Source organism: Diceros bicornis, chromosome 34 (assembly GCF_020826845.1).
Source record: "Diceros bicornis minor isolate mBicDic1 chromosome 34, mDicBic1.mat.cur, whole genome shotgun sequence".
Taxonomy (NCBI): domain Eukaryota; kingdom Metazoa; phylum Chordata; class Mammalia; order Perissodactyla; family Rhinocerotidae; genus Diceros; species Diceros bicornis.
This window is the reverse complement of record NC_080773.1, coordinates 36469083-36493782: the sequence shown is the minus strand read 5'-3', so window position 1 is coordinate 36493782 and position 24700 is coordinate 36469083. Positions and strand designations below refer to the sequence as shown.

General features: G+C 41.1%; 1 protein-coding gene across 5 annotated transcripts in view; it reads right to left on the bottom strand.

The window, feature by feature from the left end:
• LOC131397527 (zinc finger protein 211-like) overlaps positions 1–24700 on the bottom strand; it is a 114091-nt gene that overhangs the window by 5562 nt on the left and 83829 nt on the right. For 4 of the 5 annotated variants that reach the window (XM_058530569.1, XM_058530571.1, XM_058530570.1 and 1 more), the window contains 2 exons: positions 6514–6586; positions 1947–2484 (listed from right to left, as the gene is read on the bottom strand). In XM_058530569.1, the coding sequence (XP_058386552.1) occupies positions 1947–2266 (320 nt within the window). In that variant the 5' untranslated portion in view covers positions 2267–2484; positions 6514–6586. Of the gene's footprint in view, positions 1–1946; positions 2485–6513; positions 6587–24700 lie in introns of those variants that run through there. The other variant, XM_058530573.1, reaches the window with a different exon arrangement.

The following is a 24700-nucleotide window of genomic DNA, read 5'->3' as shown; positions in this document are numbered from 1 at the left end:
GTCAAGAACGGTGAATGAGCGGCAGCCCCAGCCTCAGGGCCACCTGCCTCAATCACTCCTACGCCTCTGCGTTCATCTCATGTCCACTCTTCCCTCGGAAGCCTTGGCCACCTGCCAGATCATCCTCAAATCCTCCCCCCACGTTACGGCCACTCCTCTCCCTCACCTGTGTTTGAGAGGCCACTTCCTCCAACCAGGTGCCCAAGAAAGAGACCCAGACTGGGTACCCACTCTCTTCTTCCTGCCTGTTAACATAACGATTATGACCTGAATTTCTCTTCCTAAATGTGACACAAAGCTCCACTCTGACCCCACAGCAGCTACCACCTAGATATGTCTAATGCTGAACCTCTCCTCAAATACCTAGACCTTTACATGCAGCAGACCACTTGATACCTCCCTTCAGTGTTTTCTGAAACCCTGACACATCCCATTCTCTCCCTCACTCTCTACATTGACAAATCTGACTGGCTCAACTTAAAAAAAAGAATCTAAAATCCAACAACTTCTCCCACTTCCATGGCCACAATTTATATCCACCTCACCTGGTCTATCGTGGTACCCTCCTCCCTAACCCTCCCAGTTTGTTTTCTTCTGCAGCTACATAGAACATGTTAAGGCATAGGTAAGATCACCTCCGTCTTATGATCCAAACTTTCCTTTGCCCCTACCCACCTCCAAAAAAAAAGTATGCTCAACTTCTGAGAGAGACATTGCAGGCCTGCCTCCTGCCTCCCGCCTCCCTGCTCTCTGTTCCCCCTAGAAGGAAAAGAGCCCTACAAGACGGGAGACTCACATTTCGTTGAATACTTACAGTTAAACCTCACCTTCACCCTTTTGCACTTACTGGTACCTGTGCCCCTGACAATCTCATTTTACCGACTGTCAGAATTGGGAACACCTCTATATAACCCCAAGGCTGGGTTCAACGTTTCTCCAGAGTCTTAGACATAAAGACTGAGAGAATGGCAGGTGAGGAGTCCCAAGACATAACAATCTCAGGCACCATACGGATGGGGTGAGGACCAGTGAGGATCTCGGGCGCCTTCCCTTTACTTGTGTAGGTTCCAAAGTGCTTCGCTAGTTGTGGGAACCAGCCGGCAGAGATCAGCAGAGGCAGGGAACCACGGTGGGGATCAATGGGCTCTAGTCCTCACTCTACCTCTGCCCACCCCACCCCCGGAGCCAGGAGACCTCGGGCTGACTGTCTAAACTCTGGGATTCAGGCCTCAGTGCTGACTCTTACCAGCTGTGTGAGCCTCACAAAGGCTCAATCTCCCTGTCATCAATCCTCTCCAACAGTCTCTTGGGAAACTTGTATTCCTAACTCACATCACATTTTTCCTTTGCTGAAATTCCCCACGGCTCCCAGAGCCCACAACCCCTGACCCTGCCAATCCAGGCGAGACTCCACCTCACTCTCTGCTCCCTGCAGGAACAAGACAGACCCCAGGTTTCTCGAATGTTTCCGGACCAGTCGCCCCTCCACTCCTCTCCCCCGCCGGGCCCTCCGCCTGGGATCCTCTCCCACACCCGTCACCCCGGCTCTCAGAAACAGGCCCCACGAAGGCCTGCCCGTGGCATAGTGGTTAAGTGCGAGCACTCCGCTGCTGGCTGCCCGGTTTCTGATGCCGGGGGAGCACCGAGACACCACTTGTCAGGCCATGCTGTTGCGGCGTCCCATATAAAGTGGAGGAAAATGGACACAGGTATTAACCCATGGCCAGTCTTCCTCAGCAAAAAGAGGAGGATTAGCATGGATGTTAGCTCACGGCTGATCTTCCTCGTAAAAACAAAAAAAAGAAAAAAAAGAAACAGGCCCCACGAGCGCCTCCTCATCCCAGACACCGGGGCCTGGGCTGCAGGCCCGTGAGCAGCGCCCGCACTCGGGGCTCTAGGGCTGGGCTGGGCTGAGGGCGGGGAGGGCGCGGAGCACGAGCACTGACCTGAGCCGGCTCCCTCCGCGCGGCCGCCGCCATCGGACTCCGGGGTCGGGTCGCGTGGAGCAGACACGGGCACCGCCGGGCCGGGACCAGGAAGCAGAGTCACTGCAACCCGGCGCTTGAGGGCCGCCTCTGCGCGGCGGGGACGACGACTCCTTTCGCGCCTCCTCCTTCCCGTCACCTCGATCCAGAGCCCACGCCCCGGAGCCTCGGACCAGCAAACACTGCCGAGAGCGGCCAAAACGACCGCCACGAGGAGGACGCCGGAAGTCCCACCCCGTTGTGACGGCACACACGGAAACGCCCCTCTCCTGAACCTTCATTGGCTCAACGCTGACGTCGCTCGGCGCAGGGTCCTCTGGGCAATGCAGTTCTCACAGCTCCAAAGGCCTCGGTGAAAGGAGCCCCATCGTGGAACCTCCCGGAACAAAGGCGGAGCAGCACCGGAAGGGGCGCTGGGAAATGGTGTCCTGGCTCCAAGGGCGGTGGAGCGGCGTCCTTCGTTCTGAAAGGGGCCGTACTCAGATTCCTGCGGAGTTGCCTGCAACGGAGCACTTAAGTATTTAGAGACATTACTTCAGACTCCATAAAGTTTAGCATGCTCCCAGAGGCTACAAATATTATTTCAGATGCCCCCAAAGGTTACAAATCCAAGTGGACATAACGTTCCGTAGAGTCACTCACACACTGTCCACTGTAACTGAAAGCTAATAAACCTTATCTTACTGCTCTTCTTGTGCAGATCATTCACTCCTGTAGCCTGAAGTGTTCGTAAGTTTCAGGATATTGATCAGGGACAAGGTAAAAACGATCTCTGCAGAAAGCTGGGAAGAATGCAACCTCACCTGCTATGTTTTCATTTTCTCAAGGGTCACAGCCCAGTGTTTTTCTCAACATCTGAAAGCATTTGCTTCCTGTATTTTGTCCAGTTTTATAGTCATTTACAGAAGAAGTATGAGTCAGACCCTATTACAGATTCACAGCCAGAACCTACAACACACCTGAAGAAAATGAAAGTGATTGTAAAGGTTTCAAAAACTAATTCTTTTTTTAATTTTATTTATCTTTTTTCCCCCAAAGCCCCAGTAGACAGTTGTATGTCATAGGTGCACATCTTTCTAGTTGCTGTATGTGGGACGCTGCCTCAGCATGGCGGGGGAAGCGGTGCGTCGGTGCGTGCCAGGGATCCAACCCGGGCCGCCAGCAGCGGGGCGCCAGCACTCAACCGCTAAGACACGGGGCCAGCCCTCAAAAACTAATTTTTTTTTTTTTAAGATTTTATTTATTTATTTTTTTCCCCTTAAAGCCCCAGTAGATAGTTGTACGTCATAGCTGCACATGCTTCTAGTTGCTGTATGTGGGACGCCGCCTCAGCATAGCCAGAGAAGCGGTGTGTCGGTGCACGCCCGGGATCCGAACCCGGGCCACTAGGAGCGGAGCGCGCGCACTTAACCGCTAAGCCACGGGCCTGGCCCCCCAAAACTAATTCTTAATGCACAGCTTTCTTTGCACTTTGGCAAATTTTTGGATTCTTTAGTACTTTCTGGCTAAGTTTTGGATTCTTAACAGATATGGGTTAAAAATATAAAGCTCCAGGGCCAGCCCGAGGCTTAGCGGTTAAGTGCGCGTGCTCCGCTGCTGGCGGCCCGGGGTTCAATCCCAGGCGCGCACCGACGCACCGCTTCTCCGGCCATGCTGAGGCTGTGTCCCACATACAGCAACTAGAAGGATGTGCAGCTATGACATACAACTATTTACTGGGGCTTTGGGGGGGGGAAATAAAATCTTAAAAAATATATATATATACAAAGCTCCAAACCAAATTCCCCCCAATGTTATATCGGCTGACTAAAATGTCACGTAGACATTATCTAGTCATGTAGACGGACACCAACTGTGTTCCTTAGCTTACATGGCTTTTGAAGCTGAGCCTTTTTCTATTTTTATTATTTGTATTGATGTAGAACCCACTAAGAGACAGCATGAGGGGTACTCATGCAAGAGCTGGCAATAGAGAACAGAAAGACTGGACCACTGTGAATGTGTGCTCATTCCTGTACTGAAGCAGTTCTAACTTACTGAGTGGGTTTGATTTAAAGCAGTGAATAAAACTCCTCTATGTATATTTTATCTAAATATTTAGTGAGTTTAAGTAGATGAAGATATAGAATCTTTAAGGACAATTTGTGGAATTTACTCCTGAATTGAGTTGCCAAAGCTCATAGCTACTCTCCATGAAAATTTTGAGACAGTGATTTGCTAATTTGCATGTATACAAATCATTTGGTATGAAAGATGCTATGAGTTGCTTAGCAAAACCACGTAAGTTGAGGTACCTGGGAAGGACAAGTCCTCCACACAAAAACCACTGCATGATTATAAGCACAAAGAACATTTCCAAAATATGTGAATTCTTGAAAAAAACACAAGAGGTGCGCCAGGGATAACTTTTGGGATCTTGAACTAGAAAACATTTTAAAGCTCATAATTTTCTTGTGGAAGCAAGAAAATTAACAGGTTCGATATTTCCAGGTAATGGAACCCTATTCAAAGGGCCATCTAGGTAAGCCACTGAGTGCTTATGTAAAAAGCCTGTGAAGAATTAACATATTAGATAAATCCCATAGAGAAAACATGCAGATTCTAAATTGATTAGATGATGATAAAATCTCCCCGAAAAGAAACAGTTTTTACTATGAGAAACAGTGTTTCCGTTTACTATATTAGAAGCAAGTGTAGGGCACCAAAATATATCACTGCAAAATATGCCACTTTGGCATGAGGATTATTTTGAGCTGGAGGCAAATGAGAATCAACACCTACAGAAAGAAGTCTTCCTGGAGCATCCCCAATTTGATTAAAAGCAGAAACTTTTGAGAAATGAGAAGTGCTATCAATCTCCTCTCTGGGAGAAATTTTACGGCCATGAAGAAGACAGAAAGTTGGAGCTCTGATCAGCCTGCACAAACCAACCTCAACCCATTGGTTTCCTCCTATTTTTAACTTCCCAGTGTGCTGCCCTTGGAAGTCTAAAATCCTTTTGTCTTGTCACTTCTTTACAAATTTATTGCTCTTTTGTTATGATGCTATATAAGCCCAAATTCTAACCACCTCTTTTGAGTTACTCATCACTGAGCTCTCCCACATGAATGTGCAATGCCCACCTCACTAAACCCTGTTTTTCTCTTGTTAATCCCTCTTTTGTAGAAAGTTTCATTTCTAGGGCCCCAGCAGGAGAACCTAAAAATGTAGAGGGAAAAAGGGTTTTTTCCCTCCCCTACACAAGAAATGTAATTTATTTCATCGTGATATTCATAGCATCCATGTTGCCTAAATACATATTGTATAAAATGCTAGTTAGACAATTCAGAGATTTATATTATTACAAAAAAGAAACAACAGGCCCAAAATAGGGTCACTTGTGCTAAGCCCCACAACAGCAAACCAAGACTTAATTTCAGTTTCAACTTCTCCCAGGAATGTGACCTTTAACCAGTCAATCTGAAATTACCTGGTCAGCATTAATGAGAAAATCTGCATGATAGACCACCCCTTCCCCCAGAGGAAGGTGACCTTGCCTGACACAATCCTTCCTTTTGTTTATGATGTCTTTGTCTCGCTCCCCCACCCCCATAAAAGTTTTCCATTTTGTACAGCTCCTTAGGGCTCCTTTCTACTTGTTAGATGGGATACTGCCCAAATTCACTCAGTTGAATTTTGTTTTTTAACAATATTTATATTAACTTAAGTCCACATGCATATTCCCAAGTCAGGATATCCCCAGTTCATTTTCTGCTCACTTGAAACATTCTTCACCCACTATGTTTACAAAATAAAAATAAACATTTTGGGTGTTACCTTAAAATTCAAATCAGCATTGAATTTCTACTGTCAAACTCTCCAAACCTGAAAAAGCTGTATATTACATTTTCATGAAATTCCCTGAAATAACATTACACAATTTTGGAGCATCATCTTTGAATAATTATTGACACAATGGTTTCTGTGTATCCTACAACTAGTCACGCACCGCATATACGATGGTGGTCCCCATAAGATTAGTACCAAATAGGCTAAGTGTGCAGTAAGCTATACCATGTAGGTTTGTGTAAGTACACTCCATGATGTTCACACAATGATGAAATCACCTAACTACGCATTTCTGAGAACATATCCCCATCGTTAAGCGACTCATGACTGTTCTGTGAGGACAGGGTTATTATAATTGTTACTCAATACTGAATGCAAAATTCCCAGCCAATAAACTGGCATAGTTTGAGACTATAAATATATAAAAGAAAATTTATTAAATACATGATAGAATGTCCTAGAGAGAACTTAAGAGCGCAGAGGCTATATTTGGAAAAAGATGTTTTCCTTGCCTAGCAGGCAAAGCAGAACTGAGAGACACAGTTGTCTTTGCTAATGAGCAGAAAGGAATGAAATACTGAGAAACGTGAAGACAGAAGAGAAAAGAGCTGTTCATCAGCCAACGGCTGGGGTTCACAATCAGGGCTATGCAGAATGACAAAATAGAAACGAATAAGTAAAAGGAGCTAAACATGCTCACCAGGATCAGGAGGGTGCATGTGGCTCCGGAAGAAAGTCTACTGCTGAGAATGTATGGGACTCACTGCTTGTATCTGTAAAGAACAAAGACAATGGAGCCATTAGCCAGACCATGAGGCTCAAACACATTCTATCAGTATCACAGATGCTGACCATATTTCCTAAGCTTTTCAATCTGTCTGGAATATCCCAGAAAAAAATCATATATTTTTTCCCCATACTTATGTTTCTGCTCCTCAACAAAACTGTCACTCTCATAGAAATACTGATATATATGCCAAGAGTTTCAGGATCCAGTAGAGGAAATAGAAGCCAATGTACTTTCGGGATCAAATTCTGAGTTCCATCCACTGAGAGGTACTGGGACAAAGCTTAATGGCCTGGAAAGTACCCAAGAGGCAAGTCAAGCTGAGGGAAAGCCTCATGCCCATTCTCTGTAAATAAAACACAAGTTTACATCCAGGATCATTCAATCCAAAACCTGCCATGGGTAGATGATCTCTTGAGAGAAAGAACCAACTTGTTAGCAAAGACCAATTCACTCACCTCTGTGAGTCTCAACACATGCCCCATTTTGAATTACGAAGTTAAGTTATAAATAAAAGAGTGAGGAAGTTCCAAGGATCTCAACTCTAGTCTGAGTAAGGAAGATAATATTCAAATTTAAGTTAGTAGAAACTACTTCATCAATTCAGAGGATATGTTAGAGGCTGATTTTTTTGTGTGTGTGTGAGGAAGATCAGCCCTGACCTAACATCTATTGCCAATCATCCTCCTTTTGTTTTCCCCAAAGCCCCAGTAGATAGTTGTATGTCATAGTTGCACATCCTTCTAGTTGCTGTATGTGGGACGCGGCCTCAGCATTGCCGGAGAAGCGGTGCGTCCGTCAGTGCGCACCCGGGATCCGAACCCGGGCCGCCAGTAGTGCAGCGCGCGCACTTAACTGCTAAGCCACGGGGTCAGCCCTTAGAGGCTGATTTTATTTGAATCAGAGCACTCTAGTGACAAAGAAAGATTAGGTCATTATCATTACGCCAAAAAATTTCTTCACTCACATAACAAATTATTTCAATTTAATAATAAGAGCAAGTCTTTCATAATTACAAAGCTATTTTGTGTAATAACAAAGATTAGGATCAACCTAGTATCTATCAATGGGCAATTGAACAAGCAATAAGTAGTTGTGGACGTGACCAATCAATTTTCTCTACTGTTGAGCTTTCAGGTCATAATCTTGCATTATATAAAAGTATCAGAATATCATATGTAGTTAGCTCTTTTTGCCTAACAATGGGAGGAAACAATTTATTTGTGTGATTATATATGTGTACATCCTTATATTAAATACTTAAGTTTTTAAAACATTACAAGAATGGTATCTATTTAGAGAGAGAGGGAAAAAAGTGGAAGAAACAGGATTAAAGACAGACTCCCTTACATGTACCTTTTGTTGTTTTTATTTTAGAATTAAATAGACATTTTGCCTAAATATATATATACTGAAACATTTTAAAATATAATTCATAAAAATAAAAACTCTTGGGGCAATTATCTCAGAGAAATGAAAGCTTATTTTCATACATGAATGTTCATAGCATCTTTACTAGGAACAACCCAAATGTCTTTCAATGGGTGAATAATTGAACAAATTCTGGTACATCCATACCATGGAGTGCTACTCAGCAGTAAAAGGAATGAACTACTGACACATGCAATAATCTGAATGGACCTCAAGCACATTATGTTTAGCAAAGAAATACCAAAAAGTTACATGCGGTATTACGCCATTCCATTTATATACCTTCTTCAAAATCACAAAACTATAGAGATAGAGAACGGTTTAGTGGTTTCCAGAGGACGGGGACAGGGGTCAGGTGTGCTCTTGATGTGAATACAAACACAGCATGAGGGAACTCTTTGTGGTGACAGACCAATTCTGCACTTTAATTGCAGTGGTGGTAATATGAATCTATATATGGGAAAAATTTTGTAAAAGTACACACACAAGTTAAAAATGGTGAAAACTGAATATGGTCTGTAGTCTAATTAACAATGATACACCAGGGCCGGCCCCGTGGCTTGGCGGTTAAGTGTGCGCGCTCCACTACTGGCAGCCCAGGTTCGGACCCCAGGTGCGCACCGATGCACCGCTTCTCCGGCCATGCTGAGGCCGCGTCCCACATACAGCAACTAGAAGGATGTGCAACTATGACATACAACTATCTGCTGGGGCTTTGAGGAAAAAAAGGAGGAGGACTGGCAATAGATGTTAGCTCAGAGCCGGTCTTCCTCAGCAAAGAGGAGGATTAGCATGGATGTTAGCTCAGGGCTGATCTTCCTCACACAAAAAAGAAAAAAAACAAAAAAAAACACAATGATACATCAATGTCAATCTCTGGTTTTGATACTGTACTACAGTAATATAAGACCTCAGCCATCATGTGGGGAAACTGGGTGAAGGGAACATGGGACTTTCATACTATTTATGCAACTTCCTGTGAGTCTATAATTATTTCAAAATAAAAAGCTAAAAATAAAATAAAAATAAAATTGCATGTCAAATCTTAGGCCTTAGCCAAAGAGAAATTATTTCTATCTATTTTAAATTCATTAATTTCTATATTAATAAATAACTGATATAAAACATTTCACTAACAATACTGGGAACAATGGTTATATTTATATATCTAAGTCTATATATCTCTACAGCTGTCTATTCCTTTATCTATTGATACACCTTTACACATCTGTCTATTGTTGCCAAATATTATTTTAACTTAAAGAAAACAGGGAGTCTTAAGAAATGACTAAATCCACATCTAAGGCAGGAGGAATAGAAAATAAGCCCAGACACCTCAGTGTAGAAGAAAAGCAAGGGAGTCACGAAAGACCACTGGGGTCACATGAACAGGACACAGGCGCTAACGCGAAGAACTCCCAATGGTTGAGTAGCAGATATTTTCTGCATCAAACAAATACTTACAATGGATTAAAACATAAATTTTTAAAAATTCTATATGTTTACTACTACTAGAAGAAAAATATCCTCACATTTGGAGAATAGCAAAGGATCAAATCATCACACTGAGAAAGGAGAAATAAAGGAAAAGAATTTCTGTGTATCTTTTTTTAAATTTTATTTTATTTTTTTCCTGCAAAGCCCCAATAGATAGTTGTATGTCATAGCTGCACATCCTTCTAGTTGCTGTATGTGGGATGCGGCCTCAGCATGGCCGGAGAAGCGGTGCGTCAGTCAGTGCGCACCCAGGATCCGAACCCGGGCCGCCAGCAGCGGAGCGCGCGCACTTAACCGCTAAGCCACGGGGCCGGCCCCATCTGTGTATCTTTTTCTAATCTGAACTTTTCCTTCAGTAACTTCCTTCTTTGTAAAGAAAGTGTTCCACCTAATAAAAGGAAAGGGAGGACAGAACTGGCCCATCACCTACAGTGATGGTACAGGCAATAATCGTCAATGGCTGCCAAACCCCTTAGGTGAAGAGTGACTCAGGTGTAGTCAATACATTGACTACATTGATCATAATCTCACAAAAAAGAGAAAAATGAGATATTACATGCTTTATAATGTGATGCAAAAAGTAAACATAGCCACGTATGAATAATTCTGAATCTGATCTCATCTCTAAAAATAATTACCTTTTTGCAGGAAATATTAGGCATAGAAGGTCATGATCAAAGACATCATGAAAAGGCAGTAAGTCAAATCAGAGTATCAGAAAATTCTACGTGGTGTATGATCTCTTTCAAACAAAATTAATATATAAAAGGGAGTTCTCCATAGAATACAATAAAATCAAGATATATAAAATGTGATAATAGATAAGAAATGATTTCATATTTCTTTAAACAGACCTGTCAAATTATCTAATAAATATTCAGGTAAATTTGAATACTGTTTCTGTTTTGATACTGGAAAATATGTAGGAATTACTGTTTATATTTACATATGATCAAGATACTGCAATTAAGTTAAACAAAAAAGTCCTTGCCTGTTAGGGACACTCGTGGAAGTATTTAGGGAGGCAATGCTAGGACTTCTGGAGTTTGCCTTAACATAAGCAGATGCTGGAGGGAGGTGGTGTAGGAGTTTAGATGAAATCGTTTAGGCTGTGATGGGGACTTGTGGTTTTTTATATCACCCTCCTCACTTTTCCAGGTATTTAAAAAAAAAAAATCCTGTAATATTATTTCCAAAAGCCTTTATATTAATAAACATGTTGAGTTTTGTTTTGTGTTTGCTATAATGTTATCTTTTTATTCTGTGGTGTATCACATTTTCTTGTTTTGTATCTCATAACCTCTCAAGTTCAGATAATATTACTATATTTCCCATCATTTTTTCTTAGTAAGGTTAAAAATATTAAATGCCTTCAATCTCAGGAGAGGTACAGAGCAGTCAGCCATGCTGTGGGAGGTGTCAAGTGGGGAGGGGAAGATCCAACTGTGTGGGTTGTTATTTCACAGCTCTCACCAAATTGTCACTTCTATTACCAGGTCATCAAACTCAAGTTGTTATCCAAAATAACAATTTTTTAAGCCAGAAAAACTAAAAACAAAAAAGGTTCAATTAAAACACTCAGCAGATAAACATACGTCTATGATTAGGAGAAGCTTATGGATTCCCAATACTAGCCCAATATTGTCCCAATATCTGACACCATTCACGGATAAAGATGCAGTATATGTATGTACTACCTCATGTACAACTTGTATTTCTTCCAAAATTACAAGTTTTTAAAAAGTATTATCATTGGTAAATATTAGAAGCAAAAGCAAATTATTTAGAAATGAGCCACAGTGCCAGGAACCACCATATATGAGATGCCTAAAGAAGATCAGGTGAGGGCCGGCCCCGTGGCTTAGCGGTTGAGTGCTCGCGCTCCAATGCTGGCAGCCTGGGTTCGGATCCCGGGCACGCACCGACGCACCGCTTCTCCGGCCATGCTGAGGCCGCGTCCCACATACAGCAACTAGAGGGATGTGCAACTATGACATACAACTATCTACTGGGGCTTTGGGGGGAAAAATAAATAAATAAAATTATACAAAAAAAAAAAACAGATCAGGTGAAAATGAAGGTGCCATGAGGACATTGAGGTCTAAGAAGTGAGAGAAAAAAGCTGAGCAAAGGCTTGGCTCTGTTTAAGGCCGATCTGTGGGTTCTGTTTCCTAAATATGATGAGTTTTCATTTTGGAAAACCGTGCAAAATTGTAGTCTGGGAGAGAGAGGCAAAGAAAGAACCACTTAAGTAAAAACAGTCAGAATCTTAGGAATAAACATGAAGAAGAAGGGGCCAGCCCAGTGGCGTAGCAGTTAAGGGCTCGAGCTCTGCTTCGGCAAGCAGGGGTTCACAGGTTTGGATCCCAGCGCACACCGACACACTGCTTGTCAAGCCATGCTGTGGCAGCGTCCCATATAAAGTAGAGGAAGATGGGCACGGATGTTAGCCCAGGGCCAATCTTCCTCAGCAAAAAGAGGAGGACTGGCATCAGATGTTAGCTCAGGGCTAATCTTCCTCACACACACACAAAAAAAAAGAAAAAAAAAAAAAAACCATGAAGACGACGAAGAAACTTTTATTTGCTGCTTCCAAATCACGTGCTAAGCATCTAAAGCATGTCATATATTATTCTCAGTGTATGAGACGTATCAAGAAATGAAACTCAGAATCAGAAAACCAAGACAGTTCAGAAGGCAGGACATTACATAATAATTAAAGTAAATAAAATATGCAGTATGTAATAAGACAAAGATGTCTTAGGAGAAAAAGGAGCCCAATTAGGGGGAAGGAGGTGGAAGGGATGCAATATTAAATATGTTAATAAGGGGAGATCTCATTGACAATTGGATATTTCAGGCAAATCTTGAAAAGAGGTGAAGAAATAATCCATGTGAATATTTTGGGCATATGATGCAAGCAAAAGAAGTAGCTAGTATCATATCATGTCCCAGGCAAAGCGAGGTGCCCACGCACACGAGAACAGTTGAGTGAGGTGGAACATTTAGGAGAGGAGGTCAGACAGGAACATGAGGTTCCACAGGGGTCCTGTAAGGATGTTGAATTTTCTCTTAGAAAAATGATAGCCATTACAGAATTTGACCAAAAAACTGACTTTTTCTGACTCATACATTGAAAGAGCCATGTTGTCTGGTAAACTGAAAACAGTCTGCAGAAGAATAAGGGTGGGGGCAGGGAGACCAGTTAGATGACCATTGAAGAAAGCCAGGTAAGAGAGGATGTTGGCTCCGACCAGGCCGGTGGCAGAAATGGTTTGGAAAGTGGTTAGATTCTTGATAAATTTTGAGAATAGAGCCAACATGATCTCTTATCAGACTAGATGTGGGTGTGAGGAAAAGAATGCAACAAAGATGATATCTAGATTTTTGGTCTGCCTCAACAAGTGGAAGAATGAAGTCGGCATCAACCAAGATTGGGAAGGCAGTGGCCAGGAAAGGACTGGAAGGAAGCTCAGAAGAAATTTTTGAACATGTTGAGTTTGTGATGTTTACTAGAAATCCAAGAGAAGGTCTCAAGTAGACTGTTATATAGGTAACAGTGGGGTCTGTGATGGAAATGGAGATTTGGAAGTTTTTGGCTTATGGTGCTATTTATAGTCATGACACTGCATGAGATCACAACAGGATGTGTGTAGACTGAGAATTTAGAAATGACTAATGATTGAGCTCTTGGGCATTCTAATGTTAAAGGGATGGGAGAAAAGAGGAACCAGCAAACTCAAATTAAGAATAAAAAATGTCAATTGTAGCAAAACCTTCTGAGAGGAATTTTAAACAAAATCTTAAGAGTCACCATTGGATTTAGGAGTTGTTAATGGCAATGGAGTTATGAGGCTAATAAACCAACCCAAATGAGCGGAGAGCTACAAAGAACTTGAGGTAACTGAGACAGAGAAAAAAATACTCTTTAAGTAAAAGTTCAGTTGTAAAAGATGAGAGAGACAAATGGTAGAACAGGAAATGTACTGGATCACTAAGAGAGGGAAAATTATTTTTAGAAGGATACAAATGTTTATAATGTTATTTTAAAAAGAGATTGAAAGAGAAAGAGCAGTAATGGACAGGTTACCAGTCATGAGATTTGATAAAGAACCAGTCTCCAGAGAAGTTCAGAGATGGTGGCACGGTCCTTGGTTGGCATTTGTAATTGAGCCTAAATTAGAGGGGAAGAATCATTTCTATTTCGACATAAGCAGGTACATGAGAGTTAACATGGTATGTTTTAGGTTAGCAAGCAGAAAGTGTTTTCAAATGGTGATTTCTCTGTTCTTTGTCTTATGGGGGCAGAATATCAAGATAGAGGGGAGTAATACCGGGGAACTTAATGAATTAACAATCAGATTTGTTGGCACTGCCAAAAGTTTAGTGAATACGTTGAGCCAAGAACTGCAATCCGGAGAGGGAAGTAACAGGAGACGGAAAGAGGCTGCTGAAGCAGGGGACGGCACGTGCACGGGAGTTCAGGTGAAGTCTGTGACCAGGATTTGGGAAGTTTATTTTTTTATTTTTTATTTTTTAAAGATTTTATCTATTTCTTTATTTTCCCCCCAAAGCCCCAGCAGATAGTTGCATGTCGTAGCCGCACATCCTTCTAGTTGCTGTATGTGGGACGCGGCCTTAGCATGGCCTGAGAAGCGGTGCGTCGCTGCGCACCTGGGATCCGAACCCGGGCCGCCAGCAGCGGAGCGCGTGCACTTAACCGCTAAGCCACAGGGCCGGCCCAGGATTTGGGAAGTTTAAAGTGCTGGAGCTGTAGTGAATGAGCTCTTTTATCTGAGAGTACTGAAATATTCATAGTAATTATTAAGATAGTTCAGGGGAAGAACTTTTAGATTTTTCTGAACATTCCCCAACTAAGTGAAGTAACGGCTGAAGGTGGTGGCAGGCAAGCAGTAAGACTAACAAGGAAATCTCCATGTGGAGTCTTTGTAGTCAATGGGAACAGTGAAATCTTACAGCAATGAGGATAGAAACCGGAATTACATCTCTAAAGAGCAGAGACTGTGTTTGAGACCCTAGCTGGTGGTTCCAGACGTCTCCGCTCTTTAAGCTAGCAAATGCTCCATGCAGTGAGTGACTGGCATGTGAAACTGTGCCAAGGGTCACTGGGATAAGATGCAGCTACACTCCCCTAGTTTTTTTTTTTTTACCTTGAAAAAAACCTGTGATGAGAATAGTCCAAAATGAAACATGAGACAGTGCTGGAAAATGAGACCCACCCCCTCCCTGGGTCAGAAGGGACTCAGTTACCGGGAAAGAGCAACCAGATTCAAGTCGGAAGGATGCCTAGCGGGGTCAGTGCACAAAGGTGAAAGGAAAGTCTGACACTGTACAGCACACACAATTGGAACGTGGAACATGAGAAACAGGAACCAAGGTAAACTGGAAATTGTAAAGCAAGAAATGGAATGTTTAAATAGCACAGTGTTGGGCCAGCCCCGTGGCTTAGCAGTTAAGTGTGTGTGCTCCACTGCTGGTGGCCCAGGTTCGGATCCCAGGCACCCACCGACGCATCGCTTCTCTGGCCATGCTGAGGCCGCGTCCCACATACAGCAACTAGAAGGATGTGCAGCTATGACATACAACTATCTACTGGGGCTTTGGGGGGAAAAAAAATACATAAAAATTAAAAAAAATAGCACAGTGCTCCGCATCAGCGAACTAAAATGGACTGGAATGGGACACTTTCCGTCAAATGACTATAAAGTGTTCTACTCTGGAAATAAAAAATGACAAACTCAGAAGAAACAGAGCGGCTCTAATACTGAGGCAAGGTGTAGCACAGGCAGTTAGGGGCTACAACGCAAGGTCTGACTGAATAATATCAATCAGACCTCTGCGAAACTCTATTAATATAACCATCATTCAAGTTTATGCTCCAACTACAGATGTTGAAGAAGACGAAATTGAAAGTTTTTAGGCAAATATCCAAGAAGAAATTGATCATACACCAAAACAAGACATGCTGATAATTACAGGTGACTAGAAAAAGCAGAATATAAAGGGGAATCAAATGTCAATGGAAAATTTGGACTAGGGGTCAGAAACAAAGCAGGAGAACAGCTCCTGGATTTCTGCGAAACTAACAATCTGTCCATAGCAAATACATACTTCAATCAACTGAACAGACAACTGTCTACATGGACATCACTAGATGGACAATACAGAAATCCAACAGACTACGTAACTGGAAGCAGGAGATGGAGGAGCTGTATTCTCTGCCAAAACAAGACCAGGAGCAGATTGTGGTACTTACAACGGACTATTCACATCAAATATCAGAGTAAAGCTGAAGAAGAGCACTAAAAGAATCGTAGTGGGAAAACACAATGCAAATAACATTCCCATCAAATTTAAAGTCCACGTGAAAAACAGACTTGCACTGTTGAACCAGAACTATGGACTGAAACCAGAAATATTAAGGAAGAATGAGAAAAAGTGCCTGAAGTAAAAAGAAAAGAAAAATCAAGATGGATGACAGAAGAAACACTAAAAATTGTTAAGGACCGATGAGAAGCAAAAGTAAAGGTGACAAAAGCAGGATTAGAATCCTGAATGCAGTTTTTCAGTGACTGTCACGTAGAGATAAAAAGAACTACTATAATGGCCAATGCAAAGAGACAGAAGGGAACAATAAAAAAGAACAAGACGTTTCTTCCAGAAGATTCAAGAAATCAAAGGGAAATTTAAACTAGATTAGGAATGCTGAATGACCAACAGAGAAGCACACTATCTGATCAGGAGAAAATAAAGGGAAAGTAGAAACAGTATACTGAAGATCAACACAGAAGAGACAAAAGGATGACAGATTCCTTTGAAGATTCCTATGAGGAAGAATCCATTATTCTAGAATGTGGAGTGAAAGCTGCCCTGAAAGTACTGGGAAGAAATAAGTCACCAGGGGTAAATGGGATATCTATAGAATTATTTCAAGCCACAGAGACTGAATCTGTCAAAATCCTAACAAAAACATGCCAACACATATGGAAAACAAAACAATGGCCTACAGATTGGAAATGCTCAATACATATCCCAATCCCCAAGAAAGGAGATGCCAAGGAGTGCAGTAAATATAAGACCACTGCTCTAATTTCTCATACAAGTAAAATGATGCTCAAAGTGCTGCACAAAAGGCTTTTTTACCTTATATAGAGCAAGAAATGCTTGATGTCCAAGTTGCATTTTGAAAAGAGAGGCACACAAGATCTAACTGCAATTATTCGTTCGCTACTGGAGTGCTCCAAGGAATTTCAGAAGGTTAGTCTATATTTTACATACTACAGTAAAGCCTTTGATTGAATGGATCATGAAAAACTAGGGGCTGCTCTGAAAGAAACGGGCGCGCCTCAGCACTTGATGGTCCATCTGCAGTGCGGATAAAAAGCCAGTGTCAGAACAGAATATGGAAAGACAGGGTTTCCTATAGGCAAAGGCGTCAGACAAGGGTGCATTTTATCTCCCTATCTGTTTAATCTGTATGCAGAACATATCATACAAAAACCTGAGCTAGGTTCAGATGAAGGAGGAGTGAAAATTAGTGGAAGAAATACCAACAATCTAAGGTATGCAGATAACACCATCTTACCGGCAGAAAGCAGCAAGGACTTGAAACACCTTCTGCGAAATTTAAAGAAGGAAGTGCCAAAGCAGGACTGCATTTGAACATCAGGAAGACAAAAATCACGACCACAGAAGAACTACACAACTTTAATGTAGACAAGAAGACACTGAAATTGTTAAAGATTTTGTTTACCTTGGTTCAGTCATCAATTTAAATGGAGACTGCAGCCAAGAAATCAAGAAAAGACAGACTTGGAAGGGCAGCAATGAAAGAATTAGGAAAGAACATCAAGTGTAAGGAAGTGTCATTAGAAGTCAATGCCAAGACTATCCACACCCTCATATTCCCAATTACTGTGTATGGGTGCAAAAGCTGGACAGTGAAGAAGGCCAACAGGAAAAGAATTGATTCATTTGAAATACGGTTTTGGAGGAGAGCTCTATGGATACCCTGGACTGCCAGAAAAACAAACAAGTGGGTCTAGAGCAAATTAAGCCTGAACTATTGCTGGAGGCAAAAATGATAAAACTGAGGCTGTCCTACTTTGGGCACATCACGAGAAGGCAGAATTCTTTGGAAAAGATAGTAATGCTGGGAAAAGTAGAAGGCAGCAGGAAAAGAAGACCAAATATGACATAGACTGACTCCATAAAGTAAGCCATAGGCATGAGTCTACAAGAGCTGAGTAGAGCTGTTGAGGACAGGACATCGTGGACATTACTCATTCATAGGGTAGCTAGGAGTCGGAGCCAACTTGATGGCATGTGACAACAAAGTGCTGTGATTTGGTGGCTGTGGTATAAGGAGAGTTTCAGTTAGAAAAAGAAATTATGATGTCTGCAGCAAACAGCCTATGACACATCATGAGACGATATTACATCCATTTAAAACCGAAGTACGGTTTGTGTACAAAAAAAGGGAAAGATTTCCAGAAGCCTTTAGCATTGTGGATGTTAAATCAGAGATTATAAATTTGGGAAAACTACTTGTTTCACAAAATGTGTTCTCCTTAAAATTGTTAAAAAAAAAAGAGACATAAGGCCCCAAATAGAGTCACTTGTGCTAAGCGCCACATCACCAAACCGAGACTAAATACCTTCAGTTTCAGCTTCTCCTAGGAATGGAGTCTAAAGGAGTCAGTCTGGAATCACCTGGTCAGGTAAACTGCCTGACAGACCCCTGCTGTTCCCTAAAGAAAGGCGACCTTGCCACAATCAGCAATTTGCTAGTATAACTTCCTTGTCCTGCCCCTTCTGCCTATAAAAGTCTTTCATTTTGTACAGCTCTTCAGAGTTCCTTTATACTTGCTAGAGGGGATGCTGCCTGATTCATGAATCATTGAATAAAGCCAATTAGATCTTTAAAATTTACTCAGTTCAATTTTTTTTTTTTTTAACAGATTTAGTGGCAGTGCTGGGATCCAAAAGAAACTTCTGACGACTTCAGAGAAAATGAGAAACACAGGCACCGGTATCTGTGAACCCATTGAGTTCTGTCTTTCTTGCTGTTTCCGAGGGCCGTGCATAAGTTCCTCTCAGTTCTGAGCTCCACTCTCTTCGCATCGAGCTTCCAATCTAATTGGCTTTCCAGTCCAGGGTTGACAGGTCAGTCTAGACTGACAGGAGGCTCTTAGAGAACCAGTTCTTCGCTCTTGGTTAGTCTGCAGTCCCAATCCAGGATACAGCAGGTCAGCTCGAGCTGGCAGACAGTTCCACAAAGAACCCAAATGCCTAGCCCTTGGTTAAGCCTGTGGGACACATTTGTTGGGGTCTGCTGGTTCCATCTGTAGTTCCATATTGGGAACCGCTGGTGGTGGGCACATAAGGCCTTCTCTTAGGCAGTCTGCAGTAACATCTCTTTGGTTACTGCTGGTGTGTTAATGTGCACATGAGGTAAAGGCTATCGCTAATGGCAATCTCAGAAGTCAAAAGATGCAAAACAGGTGGGCAAAGGTCCAGCACTTAAAAGCTGTTAAAGCGTTTGCCACCTAACTCAAAGACTCTTGTGTTAGGATAAGTTGGTGACGGAATGGGTTAGATGACAGTAGGTAACCCGCCAAACTCAAGAAAATTTCTGTGCAACGAGGTACACTATGAAACACCACACAGGGTTGGCCCCGTGGCGCAGTAGTTAAGTGCGTGCACTCCGCTGCTTGCAGCCTGGGTTCAGATTCCGGGCACGCACCAATGCACCGCTTGTCAGGCCATGCTGTGGCGGTGTCCCACATAAAGTGGAGGAAGATCAGCACGGATGTTAGCTCAGGGCCAGTCTTCTCAGCAAAGAGAGGAGAACTGGCATGGATGTTAGCTCAGGGCTGATCTTCCTCACAAACAAAACAAAACAAAACAAAACAAAACAAAACAAAACAAAAAACACCACACAATCTCAAACCCAGCAGCACATTCCTCTCAGGTATTCATTTGGCTCCAAGAGACCCAAGGCTTAGCTAAAATGGGATCCTTAAGTTTCAAAGAGTCGAGCACATGACCTTCTGGTACACCTACTTATTTTATGTCTAAGAACTACGATCCCAGAAGCTATGAATATCTACAAAAATGGCAAAATCTTACTAAAGACAACCTAGAATTACAATGGCCATAAGGGGCAACATTCCAATTAGACAAGATGGTTCACTTAAGAAGTGCACTTGAAAGCAAGGTTTCCCAAATCAAACAAACAGAATGGGATACCTATTTTAATTGGTATGTAAAAGCTTCCAGAACACTTCAAGATTCCAAAATAGCTTCTTTGAAAAGTTCGTTACAAAAGGCTAAAGAAAAATTAAAGACACAAGAGGTACCTAAAACAAGACTGTAAGACTGACGCAACTCTTACCGCTCCCCTCTATCCTCCTTTACTTGAGTCCTCATTCTACTAATACCGTCTGAATTGTCTTTCCACTCTGAAGAGATCACACGACCATAAACAAGTCTGTCAAGTTAGTGGCCTTACAGATGCCCCCATATGGACCTTGCCCAGGGTTGACTGGACTCTTAGGGATTTTCTGGTAAACTGCTACCTTATTCCCTTAAATAGCCAATGGCAAGTAAAATCAAATTTAATGGAAAACCTTACCAAATTCTGACAGATACCAGAGCCTGCCGAGGGGATCCTGGGAAAACTGGCAGAAGCCAGCAAAGGGTGAGAATTCTTACCAGAGTCAGCTCTCCCAAATCTCTATCTATAGTGCCTGGTCAAGAGAGGAAAATGCAATTCCACATAGTCCCTTCCTTTCCAAATCCAGACCCATTGGTTATTAATACTTTCTTTCCCAGGGACAGCCATTACCTTCTTGTTTGTCTTGTTTTGTGTCCTGAGAACTTGGTTTGATAACTGTCAGGTCGGAGGCCCCAAAATATGACCCGACAGAAATGTGGGTTGCACTCCATTTGCAGCTAGATATGGCTGGACAGAAATGTGGGCTGAACGCCAAAGGCAGCAAGGGTCCTACCAAACTACATCCAGCCCTCAGGGGAATTACCTAAATCTCTTTTTAGGAATGGCTCTGGATCTTGGGAGGGTAATATCTTTTGCATGCTTTTTGGGGACTCTCTTGAATCCAACGGGTCATTCAATACTGCCAGAAATATTTACTGGCAGGCTTGTCCAGGCTGAAAACTGAGAATATATCTGAAAGGATTTTTTTCAAAGTAGCTCTGTGGTCAGAAATTGGCCAAATTGAAAGTTGATATTCAAAGCCTGAAAAGAACTTTTTTGGCCTTCTCCCCTAAGCTAAAATGAAGTACACAGAGGAAAAAAAAAAAACCTTCTGAACCCTTTGTAGAAAAATTTGCTTAAACATTCCAAAGACAGCTCTAAATCCAGAACATAAAAGTATTTTGATTTCCATCTTAGTTGGAAATCTTCTCCCTGACATTTAAAAAAAAAGCAAATTAAAGATAATATGGTTAGTCGGGCAGATCAGTCCCTTGATATCATTTAGTCTGCAACTCAATTCTTTGAGGAATTAAAAGCAACTGTCCTTATTTTACAAGTCTTTACAAAATCAGAAATGCAGCTCTAGAAATAATTCAAAGTCCACCTATCCTTTTTACCAATCCCAAAATCTCCCCCTATTCATCTCAAAAGGTTTGCAGATACAAAAATTCTGGCCTTAGGAAACACAAGTCCTCCTTGGAGGAACTTGCATTCTTTCCCTGTGCCTTTGAAACGTAAATATTCTACTTGGTCCTCTCCAAGAACTCTTATCTAAGTCATCCCTTTGAAATGCAAACTTCAGGGAGGTAATTCTTATCAGAAGGATAACAAAAGGAGGAAAGGTTATTTGGAACTTAGGTGAATGAAAATCTTAAATGTTCTCTTTAGAAATAGTAAAAAGCTTCAGCCATCTGAACAGGTGAAATTACCTCATTCCAACTGCCAAAACAAAATTTGGATCCAACTCTTATAAACCGGTGAATTTTGTAGTATTGTACCTGACTTACTGCTGAAATTTTAGAATGATAGCTATAAGGTCTCCGTGCCTGCCTGTATGTTTATGTGTGTTTATATCTGTATGTTTATGTGTTAGAGATGTGTGATATTTTTCTACCTAGGGATGGTATTGCCAAAATTAATTTGTAAAAGAGCTCTATTTAGTTGGGTTGAAGGACAGCGCTTGTAAGGATTGGGTATTCTACAACTCTCAGAAATACAGAAACTAACTCAAATGTTTTTCAAGTTCACATGATCTAGAAAAATCTCTGGTAAATAAAAGCTAGTTGAAGTTTGTTGGTTTAATTAAAATAGGCATGACTTCCCATTTATCAGCGTTAAATATAATGCAGATAAACAACTTTTATTCTACTAGTAAACCTGCTTTACTAGTCAAATTCATGTTATCTATGTTACAAAATTTGTCAGCAAGAAAAATAACTTTGTATGATGAAATTTTCATGATTAATCTGAATATAATTGTTGAGAACAAATCAATTTAAATAGATGTAAGCAGGATAAAAGTTTTTAGGTGAACTTTTCAACAATAATTATATTTTATGGTATAGTATATTTTATGTTTGTCTCTGAAATGTTTTACACCACCTACAGTTTCCCAAAATCTTTTTGGTAACCTGAAACCTTAAAGTTTTGCTAAATTAAATTAAATGATGGATAGTCACTGAATATCTAGATCATTTCCAAATAAAATAAAATACTGAAACATTAATAACTGAACATAGGTTCATCTACTTTTGGCTTATTACCAAGAAACTTAAAATATTGGAGTCTATTAGTAAATATGTTTTGTGCCACACTAAAAATTTTACTATGAGGAAAAATATACTTCTGGAAATTATGAAATGTATTTATAAGCCTACCAATCCACAGAATGCTAATGTATAACACAGTCCATAATTGCTTACTTCTTAGTTTTCACTAAGAATTAAGGATGTTAAGTATTAAGAATTCTAATCAACATATGTAATTAAAACTTATAAATAATAAGGGTGAAAAGAAACAACTGTGTATGAAAAGTAAAGAAAATAAAACGATTGATTGTTCCAGAATGAGAAAGAGGAAAAACATAGGACAAAATCTGACGGGATATTAAAAAAGCTGTAGGTTTGTGGAAAAAGAATCTTTGGAAAAGAATTTTATGTGTAGTCAAGCTGGCTAAGATTGAAATGAATTTAATTAAGTTTAAAAAAAATAAATGAGTGAATTTTAGTATCAAAAGTAAGCTGGTACAAAATTAGAATTGGTTTTCTCTCTGTTAAAAGGACAAAGTTTTCTTGGACTTTTGGTCTGCTTTTGATAGCACACTGCAAAAATTTGTTCTCTTTATAAAAAGAGAAACGTTAAACTAATTAGGCTTATTTGATATATGTTAAATTACATGGGAAGCATTGTCAAAATAGGCAGTAATACTAAGTCTTCTTTATGTTGTATTTGTATAGGTGTTGTTATTGTATTATAGGTATTTGTTATAAGTGTTCCAGAAATTGTATGAAATTCCCAGAAATCCAATGTCCTGGTATAATGTTATGAGTCATAATTCCAGTTATTATCATAAAATGTTGTAAATCACTGAAATAACTACATTTCATTATCAAATGAACTCTCATCAGATCTTTAACAATGGACATTTTAAGTTTTTTGTCATTTACAGACAGTTATTGTTTTACTCTGATGCTTTTGCAAAAACCAGACTCATGAGAAGGTCCTTACCAAGTGCTCCTGCCCACTGACTGCCATGAAACTAGAAAACATTGAACCTTAGATACACATCTCACAGCTGAAAAAGACTCCACCTGACATCTGGTCACGTGCAAACGCTGGAGACCTTCAAATCAAACTGACTAGGAAAAGAAGCAGCTGACATCAAGGTAGACTGCTTCCACCTAAGACATCAGATCAAGACTTCATACTTTAACTAAACATGAAATCCTTTCTTCTTCCTTTTTCTTTCCTTTACTCTGGCACTGGCCTGGAAAGATAATGCCACCATCAGTATCTTCCAGGCCATTGCAAAGGGGGGTAACCTTTCAGACTACTAGATTTGTCATCAAAGACTCCAATCTGTCCATGTTGCTAGATACTCCCTAGTCATCACTGTGACCAATTTCTCTTCTACTCCCAATGTCACTATAAACTACAATCAACTCCCCTTAGAAGTCACTTAAGAGTCCAACTTTTAAGGCTAGAACACCCAGTGCCTTGTTTTTACTTTTCTCAAATTATGGCTGTACTTGCCCAATTAAACACAAACAACTATGCAAATCGTAGTACATCTGCATCTCCAAGTTCTTATGATTATCTAAATCAGATCTGCCCCCAATCACGAAAAGATCTCACCAGTAGCACCCATCTTTGCAAGGAATTTAGAGCAACTTTTTATTTCAGGCTAATAGATTTATTTTCCAAGTGTGCTGAAAACCTAACTGACCCCTGGCTTGAAGGGGCAAATGCAATAATCCCTGCAAATCAATCTATTAACAGTGCATTAACCTAAGGCCTCTTAGATTATCTAACAAATGCTCCTAACTGTGCACAAACAAACCGAGACATTTCACTGGTCAACTCCCCCGAATTTATACCGTCAAGTTAGAAAGGACCTACCAGGCAGCTCTCCATGATTCAGGATTTGATTTCTTTGGCAGGTCCCTAATTGCCCGGTGAGGCTATAATGAGGAACCTCTCCTTAACTCTTCAACGTATTGCAGAATCTGCTGCTAAAGCAATAACTACTCAACAAAAATCCTTAGACTTTCTGGTCCAGGTTGTTCTTGCTAATGAAATAGCCCTTAACTGTCTTCTAGCTGAACAAGGAGATGTCTGTGATGTGGCCAACATCACTTGCTGCACCTAGATTAACACTTCTGGGGAAGTTGAAACTCAGCTACATAAAATCATTGAACAAGCCACTTGCCTTAAGAAAGTGACTCCTTCAACAGGGTCATTCTTTGACTTATTTGATTGTGATTGATTTGGGCCTTGGGGACTATGGCTCCAAAGTACACTCCAGAAATTGGGAATTATCCTGCTTATAATATAGTAGTCTCCCCGGTGTGCTGTATTCTCTCAAGAGCTTTAAATGCATGTTCACAGCCACTAACCACCAAGCAAATAATCTCCCTAAGATTGGAACATCAG